The 11255-nt window shown below is 30.9% G+C and overlaps 1 protein-coding gene across 1 annotated transcript; it reads right to left on the reverse strand.

Annotated features, from left to right (window-relative positions):
• Positions 1–240: 240 nt before the first annotated feature.
• LOC113864323 (CO(2)-response secreted protease-like) lies at positions 241–9724 on the reverse strand. Its single transcript, XM_027497917.1, has 11 exons — positions 9535–9724; positions 9341–9444; positions 9109–9206; positions 6844–7002; positions 3641–3752; positions 2971–3508; positions 2777–2877; positions 2107–2349; positions 1770–1884; positions 1046–1262; positions 241–939 (listed from the first exon to the last, which is right to left on the reverse strand). The coding sequence occupies exons 1-11, from the start codon at positions 9619–9621 to the stop codon at positions 392–394; spliced, it is 2322 nt and encodes a 773-aa protein (XP_027353718.1). The 5' UTR covers positions 9622–9724; the 3' UTR covers positions 241–391.
• Positions 9725–11255: the final 1531 nt, after the last annotated feature.

The following is an 11255-nucleotide window of genomic DNA, read 5'->3' on the forward strand; positions in this document are numbered from 1 at the left end:
TTAAATCTAACGAAAAACTAAAATTAAATGTAAGAGTTTTTAGACTTAAAGCGGTGTAAGAAAATTTTATATATATATATATATATTATTTCTTGTGTGGCTCTTGTTTTCTGGAACTAAGGAGGTTTTTATTTTGACTTGAGCAACAGTCAAACAGAAAAGGCAGAAGTTTCCAACATTATTGGCTTATTAATGCAACAGGGTCATAGAATTGTCAATTGATAATATTAATGCCTCTCACCAAAAAAATGATAACATTAATGTCTCGTTGAGTAAGTTATACTTTCAACATGGAACTCATTCCTGTATACAGCATAAAGTTAGACAAAACAAAAATGACAATCATGCATGTTTTTGTAATCTATATAAATATCTATATGTTTGTGTAAATTTATTCAATTTTGACTGCAAAAACTGTATGAACATAATGTTGACCATCAAGCCATGTTAGAGTCCCAAAATTGTATCCACCACGGGCATCCTTGGCATTGAATGAAACTTTATAGGTAATTTTCTGCACACCCTCAGAAAACAATAGTTTATTGGGGATGACATTGACAAGCAATCCCTCAGGTGCACGCACCTTTGCAGTGTATGTGGCATTAAGGTGTCCAACATTGGTAAGTGTTCTTGTGATTACTATTGCTTTTGGTTGTCTAAGTGCTTTTATGGATATTGATGGGTAATTAATGTTGGGGATAAGGTCTTCAGAAGAGTTCCTTGGGCAATTAAAGTTAGTCTTAGACATTGACCTTATGTTTTTCTTTGAATAGCCATAGTAACAAAGGAATCTGATATAGTCTTCAGCATTTGTTTCAAAGACTAAACCAGGGTTGAGAGCTCTGAGTGGATTAATCTGCCCAACTCCCATTTCATGTGGATTGGCAAAGTAGTTTGAACTGTTAGTAACAGGCTTCTTCAAATTGTTGTAGTTTGTAGCTGAAGAATGGAAGAGGAACACATCAGAGTAAGTATCATTCTCCTTATTTCTCACTAATAAATATCCTTAAAAGAGTAGAAAAGAATGTTTGGTTTGGTTTAGAACCTGTTGTCATCAATGCTGATTTGATCATTGAAGGACTCCATTCTTTATGCACTGATTTAATGAATGCTGCAGCACCTGTCACATGTGGGCAAGCCATAGATGTTCCAGATTTTATGCCAAACAAGGATGGTTTTTTCCCAAGTGGAACACTTCCCGGTTCATTACTTTTAGGAATCATGGCAGCCAAAATACCAGTTCCTGGAGCGATGACATCCGGCTGGACAACAAATTTGCAATGATGTGAAAGAAATATTGAGTGCATTGTTATCAAGATGCTTATGTAATGACTAGTGCTAAAAAGACATTCTTTTCAACGTACTCTCACTCTTAGTAATTAGTTAAAGTTTTTAAATTTATTAAAAACTACAAAAGTACAGGAGAAAAACAATAAAGTAGGAGTTAGAATAATAAATTAAGAGTAAAATTCACGTGATTTTTATGTTTTTTCATAAACTTTAGTTAATAAGTAAGAGGGTGTTTAAAATAATTTGTTACTAGCTTTTTTTTATGCAATTTGAGTAGAGGAATACTCTTTTGAGCATGTTAGTCAACAAATCTTTTGTGATTGGTTAATTTTTAAAAAAATTTATGTAATTTTTAAAATATAATTCGGGTAAATGCTTTGATATTTTAGAAAATGGATCAATATAGAGAGCATGCTCAAGAGAGTGTATTGCTACCATTTCTGTTTTGATTATATAGGAGTGTAGGGTAGAAAAATTACCTTGAGAATGTTCTCCGTAAGGCTTGAAGGACCTCTAGACGAGAAAGATGCAACAATTGGAGAAGGCTTATATCTATTGACTTCTATTGTTGGAAGAATTGTTGCAGTTGGTTTCCTAGAACGAAAGCACGATAGACTAAGCATACACTAGAATATTATTTTTCAACTTTTACATTGAACATGAAATAAATGTGTGTTTGTGTAATTATTTTTTGTCCTTCAATGAGAGTTGTTTAAACAACCACAGTTTATCATGCATTTTACGTTTGACTAAAAGCATTCTATTATCTTCCATCTTGTTTGCACATAGAAGATGGAAAAGGTTGATAATGCTTACTTGGTAGTGTTTATGTACTCAAGGATCTGATGCCCTTCAAGATTGCCAACCTCTGTGAAGGGAAATGTACCTGCATCAAAGGAAACATCTCTGTTGTCTTCGTCAATGAGTATCATCCCCATGGCTCTAGCATCTTGTAAGACTAGCTTCTTGATTCGCCTTGAAATAGTGGGGTCATCATTAACACAAACAACAATGTTGCCTGCAATTTTGTTGTAATCTAGTGATCCAGGATAACAGTTCCTGCATTTCAGAGAACAATTAACACACCATTTTAAGGTAGAAGCCTTAATTCCTAACAGCGGCATTTAGCTAGTATTGACGATCCTATTCTATAATATGCACAATCACAATTTGTGCTGCTTGCATAAATGCCATTACCTAATGGTATAATTTATTATTAGTAATATATATAAAAAGTAAGATCAATGTAAAATGTCAATGTTTGAGCACTGCTTGTACTCCTTTTAATATATTCTTTTGGCTAACAAAAAGAAATGTTAAATGTCAATGCATCTCATTTGTGTTGGCCTAATGAATCCTTTGTTGTAAGCTCTTGGAAAAGGAAAATGACCATCAAAATTGGAAGACATGAAATAATAACTCTCACTTATTATAGGTTCAAGAGGATGACAGTGATATGATAAGAATAAGCATAATTAGTAGGTACCTAGCTTCTGATGCAGGGGCAAATTTGGCAGCAACTTCCTCTCCAAAGACAAGATGATACATCTTGGAACGAGTAAGGTTTGAGAAGTTAATGCCTGTACCCTGACAACATAAAGGGAAAAATAATGTTTTTGGTGCATGCTAAGAAATAGACCATTCTTATTTTGGCTTGGAAGAAGAGACCAAGAAACCTACTCGGAAAGTTTTCCCATTTCCAAGGACTAGAGTTGATTGGTAGTTCCTATCAATATTAGAAGCTGCAACTGTAAATATCCATGGTGCAGTGTTCACAACTGTGTAAGGATCAGGACCATCATTACCAGCTGAACACACCACCAAGACCCCCATTTGTTCTGCATGAAATGCTCCAATGGCTATGGGATCATTCAAAAAGTCCGATTGGAATAATGAGCTAAGTCCAATTGAGATTGAGATGATATCTACTCCATCCCTTATAGCATCATCAATTGCCTTTAGTATGGTGGCACCAGAGCAACCTTCTTCTGAGCATGTTTTATAGGCAGCAATCCTAGTAGAAGGTGAGCCACCTCTTGCTGTTCCTTGTGCTAAGCCATAATAACTAGCATTGTTGACATGAGCACCAGCAGCTATTGATGCAGTGTGAGTTCCATGTCCAACAGAATCCCTTGGGGAGCCCTTGGCTCCTTCAATACGAGTCTGGTTGCCACCTGATGTAGCTTGAAAATTATAGAACCTTGCACCTATCAATTTTCTGCAGTTTTATTAAGAGAATTTAAATGTAGAATATAATCAATTTCCATTTTTGTTAGTGTCACTCAAAGATTATATAAATAGTTAGCAGCCTTTTTTTTCCAAAACATTTTTTATGAGAATGAATGATCACCTATTGCAGTTGGATTTCTTGAAATCATGACCTTCCATACAAATTCCTTTCCACCTTGAAGGAATCTCCCCTATACCCTCATCTCTGAAACTTGGGGACTCTGGCCATATCCCTTGATGCAGAACAAACATAGGAAAAATAAATTCAAACAAAACTGTTCGTAATTTGTAACATGCAAACTCCACAGTAATGTTTTTGCAATTTATGGATCAGTAATGGATGTGATTTGTGAAGGGTTTTTATTGAAGAGTTTCAAAGGAAAGTTGTTCAAACTTGTGATTGCACATTAAGTCCAGGTGCTGATTATGTTTCTTAAATTTGGGCTTAAGCATAACTCAACCCCAAAGCTAAATCGTAAAGCGATTATTACTTTAGCAATTATAAGTTCTAATTCGGCCATATTTGTAGTTGACGTGAGACTTCAACAATATTAATTTTTAATATTATGAACTGTTTAAAATGATTTTACTGCAGTTTTAGAAGAATAATTCTACATACATACATACACCTGCATTACCTTACATCTACATAATTTTCATCATCTAATTACGGTGGTCTACCTTGTTTTTTGTAGACTTGCACTATGATTTTGTCACATAATCCAGTGTGATGTGATTGTTCACATTTTATGTGTAAGAAGCATTATCCGTTTACTTCTAATTCTGCCTTCCCTTTCAATAACTTCTTTAAACTGCTAATATTACTTGGTTTACATTTCTACTCAAGCAATGAGATGGGAACAAAGGAGTGAATGAAAAAATTTGGCTACAAAAATGATGGCGTATGTGGGATATTTAACTCTCCGAAGAATAAAATTAAAATGTTAAAAAATAATCTATCCTATTACATCTCTAGGTTGTTTCAACTTTACACTATCTTGCTTGTGGCCCTAGCTTAATGAGACATCAAGGGTCCTACAACTAAGCAATACACGTTAAGACATGTTTCTACTATGGCTCTCTAGAGAAAAAGCGCGTGTATATGTCATGATTCATTATTAATATGTAGCTTGAGATGACAAAAAGCCAAAAAAGTAACTTGAGAAAATTCCCTTCAAGGATTTATGCAACTGTGGGGAATTTCGTCTGTGCTATAAAGGCCCTTTGATCTTTTTTTAAAGGGTATGAAAAAACCAAAAGGAGAAGTTGTTTTTTCGCACTTTTACGCACTAGTAGTTAATAATCACTCATTGTGGAGGAGAAAAAGGGAGGTTTTTGGGGAGTGGTGCCACCAATGTTAAGTTACATGTGCTTTGGGTTTTCCCTATTTCTGTTGGTTGTTTTGCAGCAGGATCTTGAATGCAATGCTTGAAAAGTTTTTAAATGTATGATTTCACTTTTATGTTTTAACCCCTCTATATTTTTCAACACACGCAATGTCTAGAAGGTCGTTTGCATAATGTATTATAGTGTTTGAACCAACAATATCCTAAAAACACTAATTAGGAAATCGATAGATAGAAAGTTTGATTAGAAATTATAGTTAGGATATATTAGTAACTCTGAAAATTATATTTTCTTATAAAAACATTTTACTCATACTCCTTTAATCAGTGTGTTTAAAGCATTCTCCTTATTGTTTCTCACTTGCTTTAGTATCAATCTCATACTCCACTTTGGTGTTTATATGTGTTAGGATGGAAAATGTATGGAAAGGAAATGAAACTGTGATGCAAGAGTTATATGGGAAAGGCTAATTAATTACACCTCTTCCATTTTCTTTTTTCTAATTTTCACTTGCCAAACTCATCATTGAGCATCACTAGATAGGTCTGCATTTAAGAGGCCATCCTCACATCCTCTGCTTTAAATATAAATTCAATCTTAAAGGATACCCATATGATATAACATACCAAGATAAACCAGTGAAGATTTCAGTAGGCATAAAGTGATGTGGAAACTGGGTAGTTATTGTGCATGTTTTTGTTTTCTCTCAAAACTGAAAAAGATGTGGGTAGCAATCAAAACAGCTAGCTTGTGGGCCACAATGAGTTGCCATTTACACACAATAGATGTTGATGCTGCAACTGTCTATTGGCTCAAAAGGTAGTAGTGAGTAGTGACAAATCAGTTTCACATGAGACCACCATATGTTTTGGGTCCATATCATGCTACTACGGTATGGTATATATCTGTCACCTTTCTGGCTTTTTAATTGTATATTTTCACAGACATAATCCAGAAACAAACTCTCTTCTCATGATTGATGGCTCATTGAATTAAATTCCTAATTGCTTAATTTCTCAATTTACTTCAATGCAACAAATCACTTTTAGGTACTGTCTTGGTAACTTGCTATTTGTTCACTTTATTTTTTTTTCTTGCTATTATTGTCAATTGAATCAAATACAGACATAATGTTATCATTCTTTGGTTTCCTGTTACTAGGATCAGATGCTTTGCTGAAATAGAATGCAGTATCCAATTTTATATTTTAAATTAATTTTAATGCAGCTTTTGGGACGATCAATTATTAAACGCTTTTAACAAACTAGCCACAAGAGTAGTAAAAAACAGGTAGAAGAGAAATTTAAAATTTTAGAAGAAATTATTAAAAAATCATTTAAAAAATAATATTCTTGAAATTTTAGTTTTTAATCGAATTAAACGAAGTCATTGATTTTTTTATTATTTTGGGACAATCGATGAGAGTAATTTTTTAGTTAATAAGTTTTTATACTTTTAATTATAGTAATTAAGTTAAAAAAATAAATTAAATGGGTATAGATAATGATGATTTTTTTAAAATAAATCTCAAAATTAGTCTTTAACATTGTGAAGTTTAGGTGGGTTTGTATCCAAAATTTATTAAAGTAGAATTTGGGTGTGTAAGAAGAAGAGTGGTGTCAAATAAAGCCACACGATGAGCCAAATCTAGTTGGAATGCACTTAAATTAACCTGTAATCATAAAAAAGAAGGTAATAATTTTTGCCATCCGTTTACTATAAAATTAAATTCCCTTTATTTTTGTTACTTTTTTATGCAAGACAATATGAAGTCATTATTTTAATAAGGGTAGGCCAAAGTATCCAATATAAAAACATGTTTAGCATATTTGCTGATAAAAAAGTATTACTCACATTAACCGACATTGAAGACTTATAAAAACATTTCTTAGGAAATAAGATAAAGACATTTGAAAATGACAAGGCATGCAACAAATAAGAATTATTGATCAAAGAAGAGGTATTATTAACTCTTACCTGTGTCTATCACAGCAACAATGATATCAGTTGATGAGTGTAGATGTGTGAGAGTGGCACGAGGCTTCATTCCCAAATCTGATTCCAGAAAATCCCAGGATCGAGTTGTATGCATTTCAAGAACTGGATCTGGGAACACTGACACCACACCAGGGTGCCCTGTTTACAAATCATGTTCCAATCAATGGTTACCACAAAGGGGCATCATCAACACTATCATCAATTGCATATAACACGTTATAATATTAAATGACTATGATCTTGATCTTGTTATTTTATTTGTTTATCTTGACATAAGGTTTTTCTACATGTTAAAATTAAAGTGGGAATTTGTGTAGATTATATGCAGAATAAAGTTTAAGAGAATATTAACAATTATCATGATTAGTTGTAAATAACATTTTCTATTCAAATATTTCTTAAATATGTTCAAATTCACTCTTTTTATTGAATTTAATAAAAAATATTAATAAAATTATAAAAGTAACAGAACTGAAATAATAGTCAGCATCGCTCAAATTTTATATGAAATGAACTCTATTATTTTTACTTTTATGGACAGACACTCGGTAAGACAGAGGCAATATGACTCTCAAGCCTATAAGTTTTCTATAGATTTTTTTTTTAATTTTAAACAAATTGTTAATTTAATCAACTTTGATATGAATAATTTATTAATTTAATTATTAATTTTAAAGTTTTTATTAAGTATATTAACTTTATAAAATTTTATATAAAAATAAAATCAACAAGTACTTCATTATATTACTTTATTTTAATAAATAACATATTTTTAAAATATGAATAAATATCAAATTTTTAATACCATATTTATAAATGTTTAAATTATGTAAAATTTGATTTAAATTATCATTAATATAATATAAGATAATTAAACAATTAGATTGATTAATCTTGTATTTCATAAAAAAATTATTATGTGTGATAAACATTTAAGTCTGACACTTAGTATCAATGGATCTGACTCTTTCTGTATAATTTATGATTATCAATTATTTAACAAAAATATTTTTATAAATATTATTCACTAAGAGTATTTTTAATAGTAATATCAAGTGAAAGTGTTTTTAGATACTAATTTTTTTATCATGCTAAGTTTGTTTATATTATATATTTATTTTTAATTTAGTGTTAACTTAAATTTTGAAACTTTTATAATTTATATAATACAATAAATATTTTGCATAAATAATTATAATATTCAGTATTTAATTAAATTTAAAAATAATTATATAATATAATTTAAATTATTTATTCTAAAAAGATTAACTTAATTTCATAATACCCGGAGAGTGCATAGACAAATTAATTTATAACTAAAATTTGGCCTGTAACGTATAAAAGGAATGTGCAGTTCTCAATACATTGATAGTGTAGCAGAGGAGTCAACCATCTTTTAAAAAGCACGTTCTTTCAGATCTACCTACGAAAAAATTATTAATCATAACGTCATATTATAACCTTTTTAATATTGAAAATTCGCACTTGTAATAAGCTCATATATGGTCATGCAAATTAACAATATTACCTTATTATTGTTACATCGATATGAGAAATTCACTCTTGTTATAAAGTTTTATGCACAACTTTTACTGAAACTTGTGTTACTCATGTTAGCTTTACTATGGTTATCGAAATAATTTATTTTTCACAAATCACCAATATGCTATTTTATTAACAAAGTGGAAATATTTCTAATTTTCTACAAAATTCGAGATGGAAATTAAAATACAAAACCATATAAAAATCTTGAAAAAGTTTGGGGTCTCATAAGAGAATTCACTTATGTTCAGATCTCTAAATTGTTGAACGTTCTTTTACATTCTTTTTTTTTATTATTATTATTAATTTTAGTTCATAAATATTCATGCTTTTATTTAAATAATCCATTTCTTCCTACAGTTATTGTCCATTTGTCTTTTACATCATTGTGAGTGTAGTTAAGGTTGGTGAGCAAAATTATTTATGCAAAGTAATAATAGATATAATAGACACCATAATTCACTTCCAACCACATTGCAAGTATATTGATAGCAGACAAACTTTGCTTTAAGCAAAAAAACCATATTCTAAAATGAATGCTCTTTTTTGCCTTGTGAATTAGAACTAAATAATGACCATAGAAAATAAAGTAAATTGGCAAAGTCTTCCCAACAGAACAGTAGAAAAGTCAATGAATCATGGAAGTTAAGAATTTGGAACAGACAAAAGGAGAAAAGGAGCTAGCAGACAAGATCAAAATACCAGACAGTGCAGAAGCTTCACTCTCTGTAAGCATGGCAGAGAACCCACTAAAGGCATGATTGAAATGGTGGATTAGAGCAATCCTCTCACTTTCTTTTCTGAGAAAATAGAAAAGAAAAAGAACATGTTCATTCCATAAGCTCATTTGGTTTCAATTGAAATTATGGTTATTGATAAAAGTGAGTAGTGTAGACTGTTGAGTATAAACTAGATAAAGATGATGATAATGAACCTTGGAATAATTGATGACAATAGCTGCAGATGAGTTGATTCTGGTATTTGGCCTTCTACCCCAATGTTGTTTGGTGATGAATTTCCCATATAAACAACATAAGGCTGCAGAGAATAAGGGAAGCTTGGATGAATCTGCGTAACAAAATAGGATAAAAACTAAGCGAGAGGGGAAGTGTGTGAATATATATAAACCTTGGGAATTTGATCTGAAATTGCTGTACTGCAGATAAGAAGAGAAGCTATAAAGAGGAGATGAAGGAATTGCAGAAGCCACTCCATTGAAGAGGATGAAATAAAGTGCTGTTAATGAAGAGAGCTACTCATTCAATCATCAATTTATAGGCTAGGTGTGTGTATTTGCTTGCTAAAAGGAAGCTTGAAGCATGTGAGAGCATCTTTGTCAATTCTTTTGCTCCACTTATTTATATAACTAACTACTCTTATATATTTTCTTCACTCTCTGCCTTTAACCAGTTCTTCCAACAGCTACTACAACTAGAATAAGTTTACCCATTAGTGCTTATCCACATCAATAAAAATTTTGCATTTATTTTCTTTTTCCCCTTTGCTAATATACTATTGTTAAATCACTGTATTACAATTAGGTAAAATAGTTACTAAAGGATCATCGATCCGCACAGTTTACCTATTATGACCACACATATCTATATGTACTTGTGTTGGATCCAAAATTTGTCCCTTCATGATCCCCTTTCAACCAAAATAATACTCATGAGTCATGACAGAAGGAAGAAAAGTGAGAATATTTTGATTTTAGGCAAATTCAAATGATATTAAATTACTCTAAATACTTGATTGTTGGATAAGTCAAATATTTTCCTTGCATACAAAAGAAGCCAAATTAATAATTTTGCAGCAGTCACAAAAGAAAAATGTTGTTGAGTTTTAAATCTCTTATGAAATATGAGATAAAAATAGACATTGTCTTATTCGTGTTTGGACAATTGTGCACATTGTCAATTAGAATTTATCACAGTCAAGTTAATTTCAGGTACCTGAATTCTTGGTAAAAAGAAAGGAAAAGCGAGATTCCAGTTACCTGTATAGATGCTCTCTCTTTAATGAGATGGTATGAGTGAAATAAAGCAAATCATATGCTTGAAATGCAAGCAAATTAGTCTCTTTTTGTGCAAAAGAGCTCGGAAAGAATTATAATATACTTCCTTCCATAGCCATGTGAGATACTCCTCTTTGTTTTCTTTCATTATCTTTCTCTCATTCCCATTAATTTCTTGGTCTTCAAGCGTTTTCTATTCTGATTGCTATCTTCTTTGTTAGAGGTTCTCTCTTGGGCTCTTTGGCCAAGGTTCTATGTCTACGTGAGTGCATAGTGCAGCTTTGATAATGTGTAAAGTATTGACTGAAAATTACCAGAATAATTCTAAGCTGGACTTTATTCCAATAAACCCCTTTAATCATCGCCTTACACAGAGGAGGCATGATTTATGTGGTGCTTAGTTAAGATGATTATTTTAAGGAACAAAGAGTTTAGATAAAAGCTTTTGATTCGCTACTTCCAAAATATATTATAAGAAATGTAATACTAAAAACACACTCTTTTAACACACTTTTATAATACATTATCTATGATTAAAATTTATTAAAAATTTATATGGGTCTTATTTTTTTTTTATTCTTAAATTAATGTTTCTTTTTTATGTTTTTTTAATTTTTAATAAATTTTAGTCATAGTGAAATTATGTTAAAATGTGTTGTTAACATTTCGGAGTGTTAAATAAGAATTATACATAAAAATATATTAATATTTAGAAATTGTTTCAAAAACAATTTTTTTCTTTTTAATTTTTTCTTAAGAAGCTTTTCTTTTTAAATACAAAATAAGTTAATAAAAACACCTGTTTAACCCCATGAAGCATACTTAATCTTATCGT

This window comes from Abrus precatorius, unplaced genomic scaffold (assembly GCF_003935025.1).
Source record: "Abrus precatorius isolate BTA unplaced genomic scaffold, Abrus_2018 Scaffold4, whole genome shotgun sequence".
Lineage (NCBI taxonomy): Eukaryota > Viridiplantae > Streptophyta > Magnoliopsida > Fabales > Fabaceae > Abrus > Abrus precatorius.

Coding starts and splice junctions, on each gene's coding strand:
- LOC113864323 (XM_027497917.1), bottom strand. CDS start 9,621: ATGGAGTGGCTTCTGCAATTCCTTCATCTCCTCTTTATAGCTTCTCTT. Junction 3,753..6,843: donor TGTTGCTGTGATAGACACAG/GTAAGAGTTAAT, acceptor TTCTGCATCAAG/GGATATGGCCAGAGTCCCCA. Junction 1,263..1,769: donor TTACGGAGAACATTCTCAAG/GTAATTTTTCTA, acceptor TTTGTTGTCCAG/CCGGATGTCATCGCTCCAGG.